Source organism: Leptonychotes weddellii, chromosome X (genome assembly GCF_054177405.1).
Source record: "Leptonychotes weddellii isolate Sample4059 chromosome X, ASM5417740v2, whole genome shotgun sequence".
NCBI classification, from domain to species: domain Eukaryota; kingdom Metazoa; phylum Chordata; class Mammalia; order Carnivora; family Phocidae; genus Leptonychotes; species Leptonychotes weddellii.
Genome location: NC_138385.1, coordinates 95,001,670 through 95,025,146, shown reverse-complemented (window position 1 = coordinate 95,025,146; position 23,477 = coordinate 95,001,670). Strand labels below are relative to the sequence as shown.

At 41.9% G+C, this 23,477-nt stretch overlaps 1 protein-coding gene across 3 annotated transcripts in view; it reads left to right on the top strand.

Moving 5' to 3' along the window:
• The first annotated feature begins 1,079 nt into the window (after window positions 1-1,079).
• Window positions 1,080-23,477, top strand: part of REPS2 (RALBP1 associated Eps domain containing 2) — a 222,569-nt gene continuing 200,171 nt past the window's right edge. For 2 of the 3 annotated variants that reach the window (XM_081809113.1, XM_081809112.1), the window contains exon 1: window positions 1,080-1,415. In XM_081809113.1, coding sequence (XP_081665239.1) covers window positions 1,182-1,415 — 234 coding nt within the window. In that variant the 5' untranslated portion in view covers window positions 1,080-1,181. The remainder of the gene's footprint in view (window positions 1,416-23,477) is intronic. The other variant, XM_081809115.1, reaches the window with a different exon arrangement.

Genomic DNA, 23,477 nt, shown 5'->3' with positions numbered 1-23,477 from the left:
TCTTCTTTTTAAAACCTTTTATTTTAAATAAACTCTATGCCCAACGTGGGACTTGAGCTCACGACCCCAAGATCAAGAGTTGTATGCTCTACCTACTCAACTAGCCAGGCGCCCTCATAATTTTTCTTCTTAGGTATTCCCTCCCCCCTTTACCACCTGTTGATTTTTTCCCCGGTCTTCCTGCCCTTCCTCCTTATTTTAGTTGACCAAAATACCAAAATACATTTGTTATCATCAGTGCTATTTCTTGAGACAGTTTTTGTTTTTAATTAAAATAAAATTATTTGGGGTGAAAGATTTATATATCTCTTCATTAAATTCTAAAATGTATTTTTTATTAGTGCTTAATCCTGGACTTAATTTTTTTGTGTTTTCTATATTATACATGCAATTCTTCTTCCTAGGGCCCCTTTTACTCTTATTACTCTAGTATTTAACACTAACTGATGCTGTTCCTTTTTAAGGCTCAACTCCAGACCTGAGGAAGTGGCCTAACCTCATCGCCCCCGTGAGCGCTATGGTCAGTCACTGGGTCAGTCAGTTCGTATGGAGATCTCTGGATCTCCATAGGACATAGGAGGACAGAAGCGCTACTGCTATGAAAAAAGGGAAACTTAATTTCTCATGCCTCCTCCCTTTTCTGCGAAGGGCGCCGCACCAGCTCCAGCGTTCTACGGAGAAATCACCACAGCTTTCTCCGCCCCCTGAAAAGCGCCATACTCCAGGTGGGTCTAGTTGTCTTCCTTCCCAGCCAGGGAGGAGAGCCAAGGGCACCCCTCTCGGGGTGGGTGGGCGCGCCAAGCGCTGGCTCCTGCCCTCCGGGTCTGGGGAGTGCGGGAGGGGCAGGTGACGGGTCGCCGGGTGGGCGGCCCGCAGAGTTAGTTACCTGGCGCGGCGCGGCGCGGCGCGGGGCGGGGTGGCGGGGGCGGGGCCGGGGTGCGATCTCAGGCTGCGATTGGTCCGCCCCGCGCCTGTCTCCATGTGCCGCGCGGCGGAGGCACAACATTCAAGTCCGGGGGCGGGGCCGGCGCGCGCCGGGAGGAAGCGGCAGCGCGGCAGCTGCGGGGCGTGGGGGCGGTGGCGGCGGCGGCCGAGGCCGAGACCGAGGCGGCGGAGGCTGAGGCGAAGGCGGCGGCTCCTTACCCGGTGACGGTGCTCCGCCGGACCCCTTTCCGGGCCGCATGGAGGCGGCGGCGGGCGGGGGCTGCGGCTCCGGGCCGCCGCTGCTACTGAGCGAGGGCGAGCAGCAGTGCTACTCCGAGCTCTTCGCGCGTTGCGCCGGCGCCGCAGGCGGGGGCCCCGGGTCCGGGCCCCCTGAGGCCGCCAGGGCCGTCCCCGGAGCGGTCACCGCAGCCGCGGGCCCCGTGGCCGACCTGTTCCGGGCGTCGCAGCTGCCCGCCGAGACGTTGCACCAGGTAGGTCCCCGCGCCCCCTGCCCCAGCAGGTCTGTGGGGACCATTTCTGTGGGGATAAGGGGGCGGGGCGGGGCGATGGGGCTGCCCAAGGACCTGGAGGCCTCGGCAGGTCGAAGTCGGGGATGGCGGCGACGCCCTTGTCCCCCGGGGAACACCAGCCTCCTCCGCAGCTCAGGAGTGCTGGGTGCGCTCCCCGTCTTCCTCTCCTGAGACAGACTGACACTCCCTCCCCTCCCCCCCGGCCATTGCTGGGGCTCTGCAGCCGTCCGGACCCAAAGTTTGCCTTGTTCTGGAAGTGGTGTTTGTTTTGGCTAGTGTCTGGTTTAACCTCTGCTCGCTGCTCCTGCCTTTATCTCTCCTGGGTGGGTGGAAAGGGGTAGGCGCTCAGGGTGCCATGCTGGGATTTGAACTTGAATTGTGCGTGTGTGTGTGTGTGCGTGTGTGTGTGTGTGTGTGTATGTGTGTGTATGTATGTATGTATGTAGAGTCAGGGGCCCAGAATTGAATGTTGTCCGCCCTATATCCATGTAATCTATCTATCTAGATATATATATCTACTATATGTATTTGCTCACTAACATATTTCTGAATATTGGTATTAAATTGGAAAGCCTTAACAGAGCAGGGACAAAGGGCTGCAAGAGGATGTCTGTCAGGGCAAAGCCAAGCTTACTGTTTCGGGCTAGAGATAGACCCAGACATCCACCATAGGAGACAGCTGTAGTTTCCCATCTTATTACTTGGACTTGAAATAGAACTGGAAAGTAATGTGTGTCATAGCTACCTCCTTTTAGCTGCTCCATACCTGGAAAAGGAGGAGGGAGTGATCCACAGCACGTGCTGTTTTTGTTTTGTGCTTTCCTTGGAGCTTGGAGAAAGACTACTTGATAAGCATCGTCTTTTGATATCACCAGGCCTTCATGTTGATAAGATTCTTAATATCAGGCCCAAAACATGAAAACCTTTTTAAAATTGTTTTTTTTTTAAGTTTTCATTTTATTTCCAGTTAACATACAGTGTTATATTAGTTTCAGGTGTACAATACAGTAATTCAGTACTTCCATACATCATCCTGTGCTCATCAGGACAAGTGCACTCTTTAATCCCCCTCACCTATTTCACCCATCCCCCCACCTCCTCCCCTCTGGTAACCACCAGTTTGTTCTCTGTAATTAAGAGTCTGTTTCTTGATTTGTTTCTTTTCCCTTTGCTTGTTTTGTTTCTTAAATTCCACATATGAGTGAAATCATATGGTATTTGTCTTTCTCTGACTGACTTATTTTGCTAAGCATTATACTCTGGCTCCATCCATATCATTGCAAATGGCAAGATTTCATTCTTTTTGATGGTTGAATAATATTTCTTTATATAGATATAATATATAATAAATATGTATGCATAAATAAATAACACTTGGGTTGCTTCCATATCTTGGCTGTTGTGAAGAATGTTGCTATAAACTATAAACATAGGGGTGCATGGAAATGAAGCTTTTCTTAAAAACAATAGTTAGTATGAAAGTTAACATCAATTGAATATTTAGAGTGGGGAGTGGTATTTTAAAATCTAGTTCTAGAGGATTAGTGAGGGTTTTATGGCTCACTTGCAATGTCACTGTGTTTGTAGGTTCTTTATTTTTTTTCTTACCACTTAAGACTGCGCTTTATACTGCTGGAACATGCATATGCCTATATGTTTGTGAGCATAACTTTAGCCACTCTGTAATCTTTCACCTTTTAAAAGGGATTTCTGAAAATGTAATTAGTATTCATAGAACTTAGCATGGCTGTTTAGCCCTTAAGAAGTCCTTTATATGTAGAAAGTTCTGCAATTGCTGTTCTGTGGTTGAGCTGAACTAGGTAGACAAAAAGTCAGTGTCTTAAAACACAAACCATGGCCATTACTTGAGGCCCTCAGAATATTCCCAAGCATATAAATTTATTAAATGATGTTGCAACTTCTCAACTGAAAAAGGAATAAGTGACTAAGGCCACACAGCAAGTAAATGACAGCTGGGCACCTGCTAAGGCTTATTTTGTAGTCAGTAATACATGGAGTGTGATAAGAGAAAGTGGGCATATTAAATGTGAATATGTTGGTTCACCACTCCTAAGGAATTGGGGAGGGGACTTTCCTGGTGTTAGAATCCATGCTCCCTTCAAGTATGTATGATTTAGAAAGAACCCAAGGCACAGTACGTTTGCATGAATGAGTTTATATTCTCGATGTCCAGTTGAAACTGGAGACTGCTTCAGATGTCGGCAAAGGGAGACATGCCTAGAAGATTGCTTATAGTAAATGTCTCAGAGCTCTAAGCTTTCTTACTCAGCCCAGCAAAATAAAATACATACTTCCCCATTAACCTAATATATTTGCAATAATCCAGTATTCTTCATACAGATAAAAATGAACACCAGAGGCATCCTGGACAGGGAAATGTAATCAGAAGAGATTCAAACAAAGCTAGCAGTCAGCAGCCACCTAATTTTTACCAACCATTTTAGTGGGGAGTGGTGTGTTGTGGTGTGTTGTGGTGTGGTGTGTCGTGTTGTATCTTGATGTGTGTGTGCATGCTCCATTTACCTCAATTTGCATTTCCCCATGAGTGTATTAGCCATTCTTTAAAACAAATGTAGACATTTTTAGCCTTTCCCTGTTGAACAGGAACCTGTAAGTTCAGAATTAAGTGACCCAACAGGTATAACTGCCCAAATCATGGAGGCACTAACCATCCCTGGTAATTTCTATGGTAACAGCCAGATTTTTTTTTCTTAATAAGCATATAATTAAGATTACCATAACATTTCAGGCAGGGTGAAAATCTTACCTGGAGTAAATGTTTTACAAAAATACTTAATTTTGTCTCCTCCTTGCAGTAAAAAATAAACTACTATGTCTGTTAGTTTGTCATGAAAGTGAGTTATGTTAAGGATTTTTTTCTGTTGAAATGTGTATATATATATATTTTAATAGATTTAATTTTTTCAGAGCAGTTTTATGTTCACAGCAAAATTACGGGGAAGGTACAGAAAATTCCCATACATCCCCTACCAGCACACATGCCAGCCTCCTCCATTATCAACATCCCCCACCAGACTGGTACATTTGTTATAGTCGACATTGACATTGACATATCATTATTACCCAAAGTCCATAGTTTGCATTAGGGTTCACTCTTGGTGTTGTACATTCCAAGGTTTTTTTAAAAAATATATTTATTAAGACTTAATTTTTAATTTAATTTAATTTATTTCAGAGAGAGAGAATGAGAGAGAGAGAGCACTAGAGGGGGGAGGGTCAGAGGGAGAAGCGGGACTTGATCCCGGGACTCCAGGATCATGACCTGAGCCGAAGGCAGTCGCTTAACCAACTGAGCCACTCAGGCGCCCAAGACTTGATTTTCTTAGAGCAGTTTTAGATTAATAGCAAAATTGAAGGAGAGGTGCATAGTGTTCCCATATACCCCCCTCGTCACACACATACACAGCCTCCCCCATTAGGAATACTCCCTTCCAGGGGCACCTGGGTGGCTCAGTCATTAAGTGTCTGCCTTTGGCTCAGGTCATGATCCCAGGGTCCTGGGATTGAGCCCTGCATTGGGCTCCCTGCTCGGTGGGAAGCCTGTTTCTCCCTCCCCACTCCCCCTGCTTGTGTTCCCTCTCTCGCTGTGTCTCTCTCTGTCAAATAAATAAATAAAATCTTAAAAAAAAAAAAGGAATACTCCCTTCCAGAGTGATACATTTGCTACAATTGATGAACCTACATTGACATATCATAATTACCCCAAGTCCCTAGTCTACATTATGGTTAACTCTTGGTGTTGAACATTGTGTGGGTTTGGACAAATGTATAATGACATGTATTTACCATTAAAATATCATACAGAATAGTTTCACTGACCTAAAAATCCTCTGTGCTCTGCATAGTCATTCCTTCCACTTACCCCCAACCGCAGGCAACCACTGATCTTTTTACTGTCTCCATAGTTTTGCCTTTTTTAGAATGTCATATAGTTAGAAAAACACAGTATGTAATCTTTTCAGATTGGCGTCTTTCATTAATAATATGCATTTAAGATAACTCCATGTCTTTTCATAGCTTGATGGCTCATTTCTTTTTAGTGCTGAATAATACTCCATTGTTTGGATGTACCACAGTTTATCCATTCATGAACTGGAGGACATCTTAAACTTTAATTTTTTTTTTTTAAGATTTTATTTATTTGCGAGAGAGAGAGTGAGAGACAGAGAGCATGAGAGGGAGGAGGGTCAGAGGGAGAAGCAGACTCCCTACTGAGCAGGGAGCCCGATACGGGACTCGATCCCGGGACTCCAGGATCATGACCTGAGCCGAAGGCAGTCGCTTAACCAACTGAGCCACCCAGGCGCCCCGAACTGGAGGACATCTTGATTGCTTTCAAGTTTTGGCAGTTATAGATGAAGTTGCTATAAACATCTGTGTGCAGATTTTTGTGTGGACTTAAGTTTTCAGTTCCTCTGTGTAAATACCAAGAAGTGTGATTGCTGGATCATATAAGAGTGTCTTCAGTTTTGTAGAAAACTGCCAAACTGTCTTCCAAAGTGGCTGTACCATTTTGCAGTCCCCTCAGCAATGCATGAGAGTTCATGTTGCTCCATATTCTCACCAGCATTTAATGATATCAGTGTTTATTTTGACCATAGGAGCGTAGTGATTGATATCTCGTTTTAATTTGCAGTTCCCTAATGACATGATGTTGAACATCATGTCATATGTTTATTCGCCATCTTAAATTATATTTTAATGCGTCATAATAGCCTATTTTAAAAAGGTCTTTTGGTCCTATTTTTAGAGTATTTATCTTCATTTGCTGATTTATTTTAAAAGCTGGATTCTAGGGCACCTGGGTGGCTCAGTCATTAAGCATCTGCCTTCAGCTCAGGTCATGATCCCAGGGTCCTGGGATCGAGCCCTGCATCGCAGGAAGCCTGCTTCTCCCTCTCCCACTCCCCCTGCTTGTGTTCCCTCTCTTACTGTCTCTCTCTCTGTCAAATAAATAAATAAATAAAATCTTTAAAAAAAATAAATAAAAGTTGGATTCTAGTACTAGGTGAAAAATGGTAGAACAAAACCCTTTACATTAGAAAAAGAAAATATAAATGTCTGAGAAACATAGTTTTTGTTTTAAGACAAGAACTACAAATGTTAGAGTGATTGGTTTCTCAGGTTGTGAAGTATTTCATTGGTGTTCAAAGGCCATGATTTTACTAGAAGGCATAAGGTGGTGTGGTGGGAATCAGGTTGGGTTTGACATGCATTTGAATTTCTATTGCTCATAATGGACAGTTCTAGATGCTGAGGTTACAACAATGAATCAAACAAATCCCTGTCTTCATGGAGTTTACATTCCAGTGCAAATGTTTTTTATTCTTCAGTTGATTTGAGTAAGAAACAATTTGGAATATAACCTCCAGAGGGACACCTGGCTGGCTCAATTGGTAGAGCACATGACTCTTGATAAAGGGGTTGTGAGTTCAAGCCCCATGATGGGTGTAGAGCTTACTTAAAAAAAAAAAACAAAAAAGAGGAATATAACCTCTAGAAATAAAATATCTACCTTAAACTAGCAAGTTTTGCATTTGATGTAATGAATTAAATTATATAGACTTATTTATAATATTTATCTTTTAGGATGGTGTGTTAGTCTCTGGGAATGCTGTGCATATTTGAAGTAGTCATAATTTGTTTTAGTTTTTATGATAGTCAACTCCTTTTATTTTGAAATAGTTTTTTTTTAATTGGGATATGATTAACATGTAACCTATTAGTTTCAGGTATACAACATAATGATTGGTATTTGTATATTTTGTGAAATGATCACCACAGTAAGTCTACATCCGTCACCATACATAGTTAAACATTTTTTTGTGTGATCAGAAGTTTTATGATATACTCTTTTAGCAACTTTCAAATACATACTCTCTTAGCAACTTTCAAATATATAGTATGGTATTATTAACTATAGTCCATGCTGTACATTAAATCCCCATGACTTACTTATTTTATAACTGGAAGTTTGTAACTTTTGATCACTTTCACCCATCCCTCCCCCACCTATCTGTCCTCTGTATTTATGAGTTCAAGTTTTTTGTTTTTAGATTCCACATGTAAATGAGATCATATGGTGTTTGTCTTTCTGATTTGATGGTTAACTCTTAGACATTAAGGGGCATAGCTATAAAACACTGCTGATTCTATAATATCAGGGGAAATCATTGAATTGGAAAAAAGCCAATAAATGTCTGATTGCTTAAGCAGCTTTGATTGATGTAAAGAAGTAAAACAAAGCTGCTAGAAGCAGGGGATATTTTAAAAATTCCTGTGCACAGAATCATGTTTTTGTTTTTTTAAAGATTTATTTATTTTAGAGAGAGAGAGCATACGGGGTGGGAGGAGGGCAGAGAGAATCTCAAGCAGACTCCCTGCTGAGTGCAGAGGATGTGGGGGCTCAATCCCAGGACCCTGAGATCACCACTGCAGCCAAAATCATGAGTTGGGTGGGGGGGTGGAGAAGGATGGGGGGGCTGGGTGGTGCAGTCGGTTGGGCGTCCCACTCTTGGTTTTGGCTCAGGTCATGATCTCGGGGGTCATGAGATCAGCCCGAAGTGGGGCTCTGAATTCAGCGAGGAGTCTGCTGAAGTTTCTCTCTCCCTCCACCCCTCCCCGTGCTTGTTCACTCTCTTTCTCTAAAATAAATAAGTAAATCTTAAAAAATTAAAAAAAAGAGTCAGTTGCTCAGGGCATCTGGGTGGTGCAGTCAGTTAAGTGTCTGACTCTTGGTTTTTGGTTCAGGTCCTGATCTCAGGGTTGTGAGATTGAGCCCTGCATCAGGCTCCCCACTTAGCTCGGAGTCTGAGATTCTCTCTCCCTCTCCTTCTGCCCCTCCTGCTGTGCGTGCTCTCTCTCTCTCTCAAATAAATGAAATCTTTATTTTTTTTAAAAGATTTTATTTATTTCTTAGGGAGAAAGCGAGAGAGATCACAGAGGGAGAGGGAGAAGCAGACTTGCAGCTGACTGAGAGGAGAGCCCGATGCGGGGCTTGATCCCAGGACCGTGAGATCATGACCTGAGCGGAAGGCAGCTGCTTAACCGACTGAGCCACCCAGGCACCCCAATAAATAAATCTTAAAAAAAAAATAAGAGTCCAAGGCTCAACTGACTGAGCTACCCAGGTGCCCTATGCATGGACTCACCTTTGGGAAGAAGTCCTATTTAAAGGTTTTCTTGTAATTCATTGAAGCAACTGTTTAATCATTAAAGAAAACTATAGGTAAAAGACAAAATTCTTGTGAACTTTCCCCATTGTTAGGTTGTTAGCCAGAACTGTTTTTTAAAAATGCAAATAAGGCAGTTTTCTGTTTTTACATCTTTATATCATATCCCTTTGTAACATAGACTTTAAGGAGATAGAGGCCAGAATACTATAACAGTAAGAAAGAATATTTGCTGTTTAAGGTAGTATTCTTTTTTTATAAAAAAGAAAGAATGCCAGCAGATATAGGAAGTTCCAGAGCCAAACCGTTGTGTGGTTAAAAGAGCGACATTTGCATAATAGTTGCTTGTTGACTCTTTTATAACAAAAAAAAAACTTCAGGTGTGCAAAACTTAGAGGATTACCCAGCAAATAAGTAAAACAGTTCATTCAGTGTGAAGGTTTCCTGTGATCTCTTTCTCTGGTCCCATTCTCTTTCCTTCCAACCCCAGAGGTTACTGCTGTCCTGAATTTGGTGTGCATGAATTGAAAAAATGGGACGCCTGAGTGGCTCAGTTAGTTAAGCGTCTGCCTTTGGCTCAGGTCATGATCCCAGGGTCCCGGCATCAAGTCCCACATGGGGCTCCTTGCTCAATGGGGAGCCTGCTTCTCCCTCTGCCTGCTGCTTCCCCTGCTTGTGCTCTCTCTCACTCACTCTCTCTCTCTCTCTGACAAATAAATAAAATCTTTAAAAACAAAAAAAAGTTAATACGTTTATTATACATGTACATATTGTGTGTGTATATATATGTCACTAAAATAATATATTGTTTTGTATGGCTTTTCAACTTTTTAAAGATTTTATTTATTTGACAGAGAGAAAGAGTGCAAGTAGGCGAAGCGGCAGAAGGAGAAACAGGCTCCCTGCTGAGCAGAGAGCCCAACACGGGGCTCAATCCCTAGCTGAAGGCAGACCCTTAACCAACTGAGCCACCCAGGCACCCCCTGTATGACTTTTCAACTTAAAATTAGGAATATTGTACTCTGTAACCTGCAACTTGCTTTTCCTCTCATTATTATGTTTTTGAGATTCATCTTTGTTGACACATGTAGCTGTAGTTCATTTATGTTTCCTTTTTAAAAATCATTACCGGGGCGCCTGGGTGGCTCAGTCGTTGGGCGTCTGCCTTCGGTTCGGGTCATGATCCCAGGGTTCTCTTGCTTTGTCTCTCTCTGTCAAATAAATAAATAAATAAATAAAAATCTTAAAAAAAAAAACTTCATTACCTGTTCTTATAGTGACTCATCATTATGGTGTTGTAGAGGCCTTTATGACTGAGGAAAGTAGGTGGCATTTTTGTTTGTATAGAATGTCACATGACTGGGGGACTGTGCTAAATGTGTACAAATATTAAAAGCTCCTTTATAGGTAGCAAAATGCACACTGATATTCTTTTTTTCTTTTTTAAAGATTTTATTTATTTATTTGACAGAGAGACACAGCGAAAGAGGGAACACAAGCAGGGGGAGTGGGAGCGGGAGAAGCAGACTTCCCGCGGAGCAGGGAGCCCGATGTGGGGCTGGATCCCAGGACCCTGGGATCATGACCTGAGCCGAAGGCAGACGCGCAACGACGGAGCCACCCAGGCGCCCCGCACACTGATATTCTTGAAGTGTTAGAGGACCTTAGAGTTAATTGATTGGGCTTTCATAGGCTTGCTTTTTTTCTCATCTTTTTTTTTTTGTTAATTTCTGGTGCATCCTGTGAATGAATGTCATCATCTTGACATTTATTTTCTTACATTTTTTAAAATTTAAATTCAGTTAGCCAACACATAGTACATCATTCAGATATAGTGTTCAGCAATTCATCAGTTGCATATAACGCCCAGTGTTCATGACATCATGTGCCCTCCTTAATGCCCATCACCCAGTTACCCTTACCCCATCCCCCATCCTCTCATCTTTTTAAATTATTTAATTTTTTAAAAGATTTTATTTATTTATTTGACAGAGAGAGACTCAGAGAGAGAGGGAAGAGAAGCAGGGGGAGTGGGAGAGGGAGAAGCAGGCTTCCCGCTGAGCAGGGAGCCCGATGTGGGACTCGATCCCAGGACCCTGGGATCATGACCTGAGCCGAAGGCAGACGCTTAACGACTGAGCCACCCAGGCGCCCCCTCTCATCTTTTTTTAAATGGGAAATCTCAAACAAGTAGATGGAATAATACATTAAATTCCTCTGTGCTTGCCATCCATGCTCAACAACCATCAATGCACGTGTGATCAGTTCTGTTCCATCTGTGTTCTCACTTTTGTACCCTACCCTGCAAGTCTCTGATATCACACAATTCATGGGGTTTATCTTTAAAGAAGGAACCTGGGAGTGGTCAGAGGAGATGGGAACATGGAGGGGTTTAATATAGGCAGAAAAGGTATCTTTGGCTTTTGGTCAAATGGCAAGACAGTGATGGTTCCACATGATCGAGCTATTTGCAGTCTTAAAGATAACGATTTTTGAGACTGATTTAGAATAATTGGGTAAACCAATAGGGAGACTGAAAAGGTAACAAAAGTGAAGACTAGAAATACAAGATGGGGGCGCCTGGCTGGTTCAATCGGTGGAGCATGTGACTCTTGATCTTGAGGTCGTGAGTTCAAGCCCTGAGTTGGGTTAGAGATTATTTAAAAAAAAAAAATGCAAAATGGATTTGAATATTGACCTAGTTTCACATGCATAACTGGGGACTGTCCTACTTTAAGGGTATGGAAAATTGGTTGTGAGGAAATTTTGAGTTGTTCCACTAATTATCAGTAACTTTTTAAAGAGGGTTTGGTTCCTTTCCAGGTTTTTTTTTTTTTTTCAAATTTTCTCTTTGTTTCATAAAGGCAGGTATCTAGGATTTTGTATTTACATCATTCTCTTCTTCAGTACATGTTTTTTGGTGGGCAGCTAAGTCTGTTTGGGCTGCTATAACAAATTCCACAGACTGGGTGGCTTATAAACCATGGAAATTTACTGCCCACAGTTCTGGAGGCTGGTAGTCCAAGATCATGGTGCCAGCATGTTTGCCTTCTGGTGAGGGGCCCCTTTCCTGGTTCATAGCTGGCACCTTCTTGCTGTGGCCTTAAATGGTGGAAAGGGCTAGGGGTCTCTCTGGAGCCTCTTTATAAGGCATTAAATCCCATTCGTGAGGGCTCTACCCTCATGACCTAAGTACCTTCCAAAGGCCCTGCCTCCTAATACCATCACATTGGGCATTAGAATTTCAGCAGATGTATTTTGTGGGGGACACACATTCAGATCATAGTAACTAACCAGCCTGGGTTGCTCAGGCCTGTGGGGTTTCCTGGGGCATGAGATTCCGTTTTCAAAGCAGGACAGTAGCAGGCAAATTGGGATGGTTGTTCACCCCCTGTACTGGTTACTACATGAATTATCTATTGCTCTATAATGACTTCACATAAATTTAAATTGCAGCTTAAAACAGCACATTTATTATCTTATTGTTCCTTTGGGTCGGGAGTCCTGACATGGCTTAACTGGGTCTGCAGGTCAGGGTTTCACAAGGCTGAAACCAAGGCATTGGCTGGGTGGCATTTCTTTGTGGAGCTCGGGGACTTCTTCCAAGCTCATGTCACCGTTAGTAGAATTCTGTTCCTCGTGAGTTTAGGACTGAAGGTCTCAGCTACTAGAGACAACCTGCAGTTCCCCGCCACATGGCTCTTTCTATAGGCAGTTCATAATATGGCTGTTGGCTTCTTTAAGAAGATTCTCTCTCTCCCGTTGGCTTAGAGGAGTGACACCCCATTGCCTTTGCCATATCCTGTCTTATATATAGAAGCAAGTCACAGGTTTTGTCTGCACTGAAGGGGAGAGGATTATTCAAAAGCAAAGACACCAGGAAGTGAGAATTATTGGTGGTATGTGTCAGCTTAGGAACTTTGTACCACACTTGCCTTCCAGAGTTTTCTGAAGCAGAAAATTACTCTGTTTATCTTTTTGGGACCAGATAATATAGATGTTTTTGCTCACCCACTCATTTAAAATTTCTTTATCTTTTAAAACATTTTCATGTGTAATTCATTTTCTTATGCCAAGTAGAACTGGCAAGTATATATCTTCTTATGTATTATTTTCAGTTTTAGTCTTTAGGCAATTTGTTTTTTCCTCTTAACTAGTAGGAGGCAGGAAAAGAAGTGGAAAAGCAGATATGAATGCCTTGCATGTCCACTCCTGCCCGGAATACTCTAAAGCAGGCCTGGGTCCACTTCAGGGGTCTGTGAATTTAGATGTGGAAAAAGATACGTTTTTGTTTGTACCAACCCCTAACTGAAATCAAGCATTTCCTTCTATTGTGCATATAGGCAACAAACCACAGTAGTAGTAGTAGTACCTGTGATTTCATCACCTGTAGAAATAGGATTTTTTAAAAATCATAATTATCGCAGGTAGTAATGCATATTCAAACACATGCCTTACTACCACAGATTTGCTTTTTAATATTTTGATAGCTATATTTCTGTATGTTTCTTTTATCATCCTATCTATTTTAAGTGTTTCATGTTATGCATTTAAAAACAGTATTCTGAGAAGAGGTCCATGCAGACTACCAAAAGGCAAGGGGCATAGCACAGAAATGATTAAGAAGCCGTGCTCTGAAGAGTTGTGAGGTGTCTGGACTGGGAACTTCAGTACTTCATAGTTGACCGTTTTCAAAGTCAGACTGGCAGCAGCACTGCTGGCAACTCTGCGCCAGGAATGCGATTCCCTAAGGCTGCGGTGGTCCCTCCCCCTTCAGGCAGCCCTGCGAGGGGGAAGGAAGGCCAGAGAGAGTGAGAGAATTAAAGCTCAGCTGCTTCCACCAGGACTTTGCTCTGCAGTCCCTGCAGTCCCTGCTCAACTCTCCCTGCTCCTGACCTTCCTGTCTGGCCCTCTCTGCTCTGCTTCATTCCAGAGAGCCCCTGGGGGGCACATGCCAGCTGGCTTTGGGCCTGTTTTTTTTTTTTTTAAAGATTTATTTATCTGACAGAGAGAGACACAGCGAGAGAGGGAACACAAGCAGGCGGAGTGGGAGAGGGAGAAGCAGGCTTCCCGCCGAGCAGGGAGCCCCATGCGGGGCTCGATCCCAGGACCCCGGGACCACGACCTGAGCCGAAGGCAGACGCCCAACGACTGAGCCACCCAGGCACCCCGGCTTTGGGCCTGTTTTATTTACCACTGTTCTCTCTACTTCAGAGAGGGGCTAGAACACGAACCTGAAGGAAAAGTGATTTTTAACAGACTGGAGAAACTCGGCTCTCCTCATAATTTAATTCAGGACCAGGAGAGGCTATTTAATATTAGGTTAGTAGTAAACGTTTGCTTTGACTTAATTCATTTGTAACACTTTGCCATTGGTTTACAGAAAAATAGTTTTGTTCAGCCTCCTGGGGGTAATTAAATGTTTCACCTGTGTTAATTTCCTGACTAATGGAAGTAAATCCCATAAATGCCTGCAATTAAGGATTGTTTTTGCTTTTTTTTAAAGCAGGCTTTCTTAAATGTGTAATGTTTACCCTGATGCCTTCAGAAGAACATATGTAATGCAATAATCTCTTTGTTTATCCCTTAGTTCAGGGTCAGTCTTGTGAAAAACAGATGATTTTACATGAACAGGTTTTTGACCCTGGAGATGTTTGGTGTGCTTGCTTTTTGAGTTTTTTTCTCCTTTAGGATTCCTTTAAAATTGTTTTAAAATGCTTTAATTCCTCTCCTTTGCATACACTCTGGTAACTTTGAGTCTTGTTACTAAGAGATGGCACTGGAAGCAAAGTGCGTGAAATTTACCATGTGGGATGTCTTAGATTCTTTTTTAGACAGAGAGAGGGAGAGTGCAAGCTGGGGGGGGAGGGGCAAAGGTAGAGGGAGAGAGAGAATCTTTTTTTTTTAATTACATACCCACTTTTGTTATTTTTTTAAAAAGATTTTACTTATTTATTTGACAGAGAAAGAGTGCACTCCAGAGCACAAGCAGGGGGAGCAGGAGAGGCAGAGGGAGCAGCAAACTCCCCGGGTTTGGAGCCTGCTTAAGATTCTCTGTCTCCCCTCACTCAAGGCTGGATCTCACAGCCCTGAGATCACAACCTGAGCCAAAATCAAGAGTCAGACACCCAACCAATTGAGCCATCCGGGCACCCCTAGGTTTTTTTTTTTTTAAGATTTTTTATTTATTTATTTGACCGAGAGATAGACAGAAGAGCACAAGCAGAGGGAATGGCAGAGGGAGAGGGAGAAGCAGGCTCTGCACTGAGCAGGGAGCCTGATGCGGGACTCGATATCAGGACCCTGGGATCATGACCTGAGCTGAAGGCAGACGCCTAACCATCTGAGCCACCCAGGTGCCCCACCCCTAGGTTCTTTTAATTTATTCTTCATTCTCTAAGTTTTCTCCACCTTGGCACTATTGACACTTTGGGCCAGATCATTCTTTGCTGTGGGGGCTGTCCTGTGCATTATAGAATGTTTAGCAGCATCCCTGGTCTCTATCGAGTAGATGCCAGTATCTGCCCTTCGCCAAGTTGTTTCAACCAAAAATGTTTCCAGATAATTGTCCCTTGAGGCAAAATCTACTCCGGTTGTAGATACGTGGTAACAATCATGGTAGCTACTACCGTTTATTTACTGATTACCATGTAATTGGCCTTGTCCTATAGCTTGTAGAATGCTCATCTCATTTAATTTTCACAAGCAAACCACAAAGTAGGTATTATCGCCCCCAGTTTGAAGAAGACAAAATGGAGGTACAGAGAGATTCAGTAATTTGCCCATGGTCACATAGATAAATGACTTCTGGTAATATTTTTCATAATTATTTGGGTTGAAATTCAGTCTTTGTTGAAGAGACAAACTAAAAAATAAAGGGGGGGTTTCTTGATGATGTCTCAGTGGAGAGGCTATGGCTTTCATAGCAATTCTGTGTAAATGTTGGAATTCTTGCTTAAAGGGGTGAGTCTATCTATGGGTCTGAGTAGGAGATTTGAATCTGCTTCTAAGGAGCTTCAGTATGGTAAAGCAGAACATGAGACAGTCGAGGGTCAAGAAGGCTGCTTAAACTTCAAAGCCAAGGAAGCCATCAGAAATTGAGGTAAGGCTCAGGCACCCCTTAATAATTTAATCTATTCTACCTTATATGTCTAAGATATTATCACTTCAGGGCCGCCTGGCTGGCTCAGTTGGTGGAGCATGTGACTCTTGATCCTAGGGGTTGTGAGTTTGAGCCCCATGTTCAGTGTAGTGATTACTTAAGAATAAAATGCTTAAAAAAATTTTAAGCTGGGGATTTGGAAAACGTCGAGACAAGGTTTATATGACAAGAAGAAAAATTAATACATTGGCTTGGTGGGGAAATCAAGGTTTAGTAGAATTTTTGCTCAGTTTGAATTTTAGAAAGCATTTTCAAGATTTTATTCTGATACTAAATATTTATGTTAATGTGGGCTCAGTGGTCTTGTTCTGGAAATAAACTTTTTAAATATTTCTGTGTCAGTTCTCCCAAATATAATTTGATGATTCAAGTAGAAAAAAAAGAAATGAACGAAATCTTGCCATTTGCAACAACATGGGTGGATCTAAAGGGTATAACGCTAAGTGAAATAAGTCAGTCAGAGAAAGACAATATGATATGATTTTCACTCGTGTGGATTTTAAGAAACAAAGGAAAAAAGATAAAAAATCAGACTCTTAACTCTAGAGAACAAACTGATGGTTACCAGAGGGGAGGTAGGTGGGGGGGATGGGTGAAATAGGTGAAGGGGATTAAGAGTACACTTATCATGATGAGCACTGAGTAACACAGACAATTGTTGAATTACTATATTGTACACCTGAGACTAATATAATACTCTATGTTAACTGTACTGGAATATGAAGGCTGGTGCTTATGTGGTGGTTTTGGAGGTAAAAGCTACATGTAGAGCATGGCAGAACAGCAGTATATGTATATAGGGAGAGAGCCTGGGTCCCATACCTTTATAAAGCTGCCTTATTAGTCCGAGACAGTCCAATTTTATACTACTTCTACATGAAAGAAATAAATTTCCATCTTATTTTTTATTTATTTATTTATTTATTTATTTATTTATTTTTTAAAGATTTTATTTATTTATTTGAGACAGAGAGAATGAGAGAGAGAGAGCACATGAGAGGGGGGAGGGTCAGAGGGAGAAGCAGGCTCCCTGCCGAGCAGAGAGCCCGATGCAGGACTCGATCCCGGGACTCCAGGATCATGACCTGAGCCGAAGGCAGTCGCTTAACCAACTGAGCCACCCAGGCGCCCCTATTTTTATTTATTTTTTTAAAAGATTTTATTTATTGAGAGAGCACGAGCGGGGAAGAGGGGTAGAGGGAGAAGCAGGCTCCCCGCTGAGCAGGGAGCCGACATGGGACTTGATCCCAGGACCCCGGAATCATGACCTGAGCCGAAGGTAGATGCTTAACCGACTGAGCCACCCAGGCGCCCCTCCATCTTATTTTTTTTTTTAAATCTGTATATATCAAATTTTTTCTATCATAAAATTTACAAAAGTATTTACAACTTGTTAGCTAACTTTAAAATATTTATTAATCTGTCCTATCAGCTGATTTTAAATTCCACATTTGACATGTTCTCTTACTGATTGAAGTTTTAAGTATTTGTTTCATAGAATTTATTTTATTGTTTTTTATAAAGGGGTAAGACTTTAACTCGGGTGTAATTATTGTTGTTTAAAAATAGATACTGGGGCGCGTGGGTGGCTCAGTCCTTAAGCGTCTGCCTTCGGCTCAGGTCATGATCCCGGGGTCCTGGGATCGAGCCCCACGTCAGGCTCCCTGCTCCGCGGGAAACCTGCTTGTCCCTCTCCCACTCCCCCTGCTTGTGTTCCCTCTCTCGCTGTGTCTCTCTCTGTCAAATAAATAAATAAAATCTTTAAAAAAAATAAAAAAAATTAGATACTAAATTGGTTGTAAACCATTAAAAAAAAAGAAATTGAGGTAAGGCTATGTATTGTTCAGGGCCCTGAAGGAAATGGCACACTCAGAGGGTTTTACTGAAAACAGCATGGAGGCTTGGAGAGATTAGCAGCAGCACGAAGCCTTTGCTGTCCCTAGATCTGAAAGGGCCCAGGAAAGAAATGTTGTTGCTGAAGCTGTGAAAGGTGTGATTCCCCTAAAAGAACAGTGGTCTAGAAGAATGCAGTCATTGCCAGAACTGTGGCCAGGGAGGGGCTGGTGAGCTGAGGGACAAATAACCAACTCTGTCTGATGTGCTCCAGTGCCCAACTGGAAACGAGAGGCAGAAAAGCCTGGGAGTTGAAGCTTATAGAGACCAGCCTCCTGGGCAGAGTGGATAAAGGGTTGTGGTTCTGGGGGACACATGGAGGAAAAGCCAGCACAGACTACAAGGGGAACTGGGAACCACCGCCCTGGATCCTAGGGAGAATGGGGCATGGCTGGTGTAGGGGGCAAGGGAAGTCCATTTGTGCCAAGCTGGGCTTGGGTGTGCAGACTTTCATGAGGGACAAGAGAGGGCTGGACAGGAGTGACTGGCCCATCTGAGCTGCTTCTTTCTACTTCTTTAGGAAAGTCTTGAAGACTGTGGGATTGTCTGTTTGCATTTGGGTATGGGATGTATGCATGTGTATGCTTTTTGATCAGAGTAGGACATTTCCATGGGTTGCTGGGTTTGTTCTTGTTCAGGGCACTGGGAAAAATACAGCAATAGAGTAGACTTCTTGGAGATTTTGCCAGGAGCAGCTGCACATGGTGGGAAAGGTTGCCCTAGGGACCAGAGATGAATTCAGGGGAGTAGAAAGTATATTATAACATTTGGGGGGTATGACCTAGCATTAGTTTGACATTTTTCTTTCCCCGAAGGATAAGATTCCTGTAGAGATTCTTCCTCACCCCAAAATAGCTGTATATGTGTCCACTCGGAATTTCTTTGTACATTGCTCAAACTTACTAAGGCCCTATTGAGCAAACCGAGGACTTAAAAAAGAATCTTCCTCATATACTGCAAAGTAAAGGCAAGTGCAAAGAGAGAACTTTGTTCTCTTTTGCATTCTTCATGGGCTCTAGCATATCTTCTGGAAAACTTGTTGCCATGGCAATGGGATATTATCTGTCTCTGTAGTGTACTACATAAAAATAGCCCTTTGTGTTTGAGGGTGATGTTGGCGACAGGTGGTTGGGTGAATGTATAGCAGGGTGCCTTGTCAGCAATCCATTGTTTAAGGTTGTGAAATCAAAATGACTATTGATTTGCTTTTTTCTCTCAAAACGCAGTTTTATCTGGAAAAGGCAGGTGGTGGTGCTCTGTTTAATTGTGAATTTTAAGCCTCCCTTTCTAGGTCAGGTGAATACGGTGATGGAAAGCACCTCTCATGGTGATAAGTAAATGGCTTCTCTACTCTTTCTGTTGGTGTTACAGGGTGTGCAACACAAGATTGGGCTGGGGCCAAGTAGTATAATTCTCCTGTTCTTGAACAAATGGTTCTGCTTAAGTGCCTCGTACTTTTAAACTGAGACGTAGCAGCAAGTGGTTAGGTGGAATAGATGAGCTCTGAGCTGTTTATCAAGTAGTGACTTCTTGTGGGTTCTTATATAGAACAGATCCTTGGTAAAGAAAGGTCGGTTCACCATGCTGGTTTTAGCATTGGCCTCACACGTGTAGCCAAGGTTGAAATCTTGACCCTAATCTTAATTTTTCCTTTGAGAAATCCTTTGGGTAACTTTTTAGAGCCATAAGTCTCAAATATTTTGTCATTCTCTCACCTTTCTTCTAGAAACTTGTCTTATATGTAAATAACAGCTTCTTGGTGCTGAAATAAAATTTAGTCTTGAGAATTTTAGACTTTCTTGAGAAAATACCATGGCAGGGAATTTTAGACCTAAAAGTAATCACCCCCCTTTTTTTAGACCCAGAGAGTGTGTGCGTGAAAGCAGGGGGAGGGGCAGAGGGAGAGAGAATCTCAAGCAGGCTCCACGCCCAGTGTGTAGCCTCACGTGGGTCTTGATCCCAGGACCCAGAGATCATGACCCGAGCCAAAATCAAGAGTCGGATATTTAACCGACTGAGCCACCCAGGTACCCCAAAAGTAATCACTCTTAATTCTGATTTGTGTTGTACTACTGCAGAAATGGGATCATTGCCTTTACCTTTTCTCTGAGTCAGTATAAATATCTTTTTGCTAATAATATTGGAAATAGTTTTTGAGTGCTGAGCATCCATTATTATTTTTAGAAATTTTTGTGTGTAATTAACTCACTTAATTCCCATAAATATTCTTTTTTTAAAAAGATTTTATTTATTTTAGGGAGAGAATGCACACGGTGCACGCTCATGAGTCAGGGGAGGGGCAGAGGGAGAGGGACAAGCGGACTCCCTGCTGAGCGTGGAGCCCCACATGGGGCTCCATCCCAGGACCCTGAGATCATGACCTTCAGCCGAAGTCATATGCTTAACCAACTGAGCCACCCAGGCGCCCCATAATTCCCATAAATATTCTTAATGGTTTTTGTCACTTTTTCAGATGAGGCATTCTTATTAGTATGCCTTTTCGTTTCTGAAAAGTATTGCTGTACAGTGTAAGACTTGGTTGTTCCTTTTTGTTTATCAGGGTGTTGTGTTTCTAATACTGAAAAGCATTCTTCTATCAGGGGATGACAAAATATAGTCCATGGGCCAAATCCATCCTGTCAGTCAATTAATTAATTAATTTATTGGTATGCCAATGAGCGAAGAATGGTTTTTACATTAAATGGTTGGGACAGAAATAAAAAGACTATTTCATGACATGAAAATTATATGAAACTCAGATTTCAGCTTCCATAAACAAAGTTTTATTGGCACATAGCCACACTTAACGTTTTTGTATAGTATATGGCTGCTTTCACACTAGAGTGTCTGGGTGAATAGCTGTAACAGAAACTGTTTATAGCCCACAGAACCTCAGAACCTAAAGTACAAAGTTTGCCAATCCCTACTCTATATTATTCTACATCTAGAATGGGAAATTGTACTGAATAATAAAAGCAGGTTAGATTTATGTGCAGGTTCATATGTATTTGGATTCTCTTTGGGTATTACATTTTCCTCTCTTCCACTAAATGTTACTGCTTTCACAAGCCTACTGTCATGTACTATGGCATATTTCAAATATACTTGATTTCAACTCTTTCTATATCCATATTGATTTTTTTTATTATAACAAATCCTCCTAACCCTTCCTAAACAAGGGTAATGAATTTTATCTCTTTATTAATGTGTTTTCTTTGCTAGATCAGTAATTATAATCCCCCCAGTTCTATTTATTTCTATGTTGCTTTCTGCTTTTGGGCTTTTCAGCCACCATATAAACATTGATACTTTAATAATCCTAACTAAGTCACCTGAACTGATTGTGCTATTTTAATTTAATATATCCTATATTAGATAAAGATTGTATTTTCTACATTCATCCTGTTGGGTTTAATACACTTAACATGATCACAGCTTTGGAACATTCATGCAGTTTTTTTTTCTTTTAAAATTTGTTTTCTTTTTTGTCTCTTATTTCCTCACTTTTTAAATTAATGGCTTTATTGAGATATAATTCACATACTATACAACTTACCCATTTAAAGTGTACAGTTGAGTTTTTAGTATATCCACTATATATTTCCAGAATATTTTCATCACCACAAAAAGAAACCCTAGGCAGGGTACCCAGTAGTAGTCATCCCCAGTCCTACTGTCCCTAGGCAACCACAACTCTGCTTTCTATCTGTATGGATTTGCCTATTCTGAACATTTCTTATAAATGCAATTGTACAATATGTGGTCATTTGTGGCTAGTTTTTTTTTTTTTTAGCATAACGTTTTCAGTGTTCATGTTGTAGCATGTATTAGTACTTTTTATGGCCCAGTAATATTTGATTATATGTATATGCCATATTTTACTCATCCATTCATCTGTTGGTAGACATGGGTTTCTACATTTTGGCTGTTATGAATAATGCTGTTATGAACATTTGTGTATAATTTTTTTTTTTTTAAGATTTTATTTATTTATTTGAGAGAGAGAGAATGAGAGACAGAGAGCATGAGAGGGAGGAGGGTCAGAGGGAGAAGTAGACTCCCTGCCGAGCAGGGAGCCCGATGCGGGACTCGATCCCGGGACTCCAGGATCATGACCTGAGCCGAAGGCAGTCGCTTAACCAACTGAGCCACCCAGGCGCCCTGTGTATAATTTTTTTAAAAATTTTATTTTATTATGTTATGTTAGTCACCATACATTACATCATTAGTTTTTGATGTAGTGTTCCACGATTCATTGTTTTTTTTTTTTTTTTAAAGATTTTATTTAATTGACAGAGACAGCAAGAGAGGGAACACAAACAGGGGGAGTGGGCAAGGGAGAAGCAGGCTTCCCGCCGAGCAGGGAGCCCGATGTGGGGCTCGATCCCAGGACCCTGGGATCATGGCTGAGCCGAAGGCAGTTGCTTAACCAACTGAGCCACCCAGGCGCCCCCCATGATTCATTGTTTGCGTATAACACCCAGTGCTCCATTCAGTATGTGCCCTCTTTAATACCCATCACCAGGCTAACCGATGCCCCCACCCCTCTCCCCTGTGTATAAGTTTTTATGTGGATGTGTGTTTTCATTTCTCTTGGTTAATAACCTAGGAGTGGAATTGCTAGGTTACATATAGTAACTTTGTATTCAATTTTATTTATTTATTTATTTAAAAAAATTTTTTAAAGATTTTATTTATTTATTTGAGAGCAAGAGAGATAGCGAGTGAGCACACTGAGCGAGGAGGAGAGGGAGAAGCAGGCTCCCCGCTGAGCAGGGAGCCCAATGCGGGGCTTGATCCCAGGACCCTGGGATCATGACCTGAGCTGAAGGCAGCCGCTTAACCGACTGAGCCACCCAGGCGCCCCTCAATTTTTTTTTAAGATTTATTTATTTTTGTTAGTGGGGGGCCTGACCCAGGACCCCAGGATCATGCCATGGGCCGAAATTGAGAGCCGGATGCTCCATCAACTGAGCCACCCAGGTGCCCCTCTATGTTCAATTTTTTGAGGAACTGCCTGACTCTTTGAAAGCTGCTGTGTCATTTTACATTTCCCACCAGCAGTATATGAGGATTCCAATTTCTCCATATCCTCACCAACATTGGTTATCGTCTGTCTTTTCTTTTTCTTTCTTTTTTTTTTTTAATCGTCTGTCTTTTCTATTATAGCCATCCTAGTGGGTAAGAAATGGTATCTTACGGTGGTTTTAGTTTGTATTCTCCTAGTGACTAATGATGTGAATGATATCATGTGCTTAATTGCCATTTACATATATCTTCTTAGGGAAACGTCTGTTTAGATCCTTTGCCCATTTTTAAATTAGGTTGTTTGTCTTTATAAAATCTTGAGTTGTGGAAGTTCTTTCTGTATTATAAATATAAGTCCCCTATCAGATAAATGACTTGCACAGTTTTTCTCGTTTTGTGGGTTGTCTTTTCACTTTCTTGATGGTGTCCTTTTTTTTTAAAGATTTTATTTATTTATTTGTTAGAGATAGAGAGCACAAGTAGGCAGAGTGTCAGGCAAAGGAAGGAGGAGAAGTCGGCTCCCCACTGAGCAGGGAGCCTGATGTGGGGCTCGATCCCAGGACCCTGGGATCATGACCTGAGCTAAAGGCAGACGCTTAACTGACTGAGCTACCCAGGCACCCCTTGATGGTATCCTTTGAAGCATACAGTAATTTTTAAAGATTTCTTTTTTTTTTTAAAGATTTTATTTATTTATTAGAGAGAGAATGAGAGAGAGAGAACACA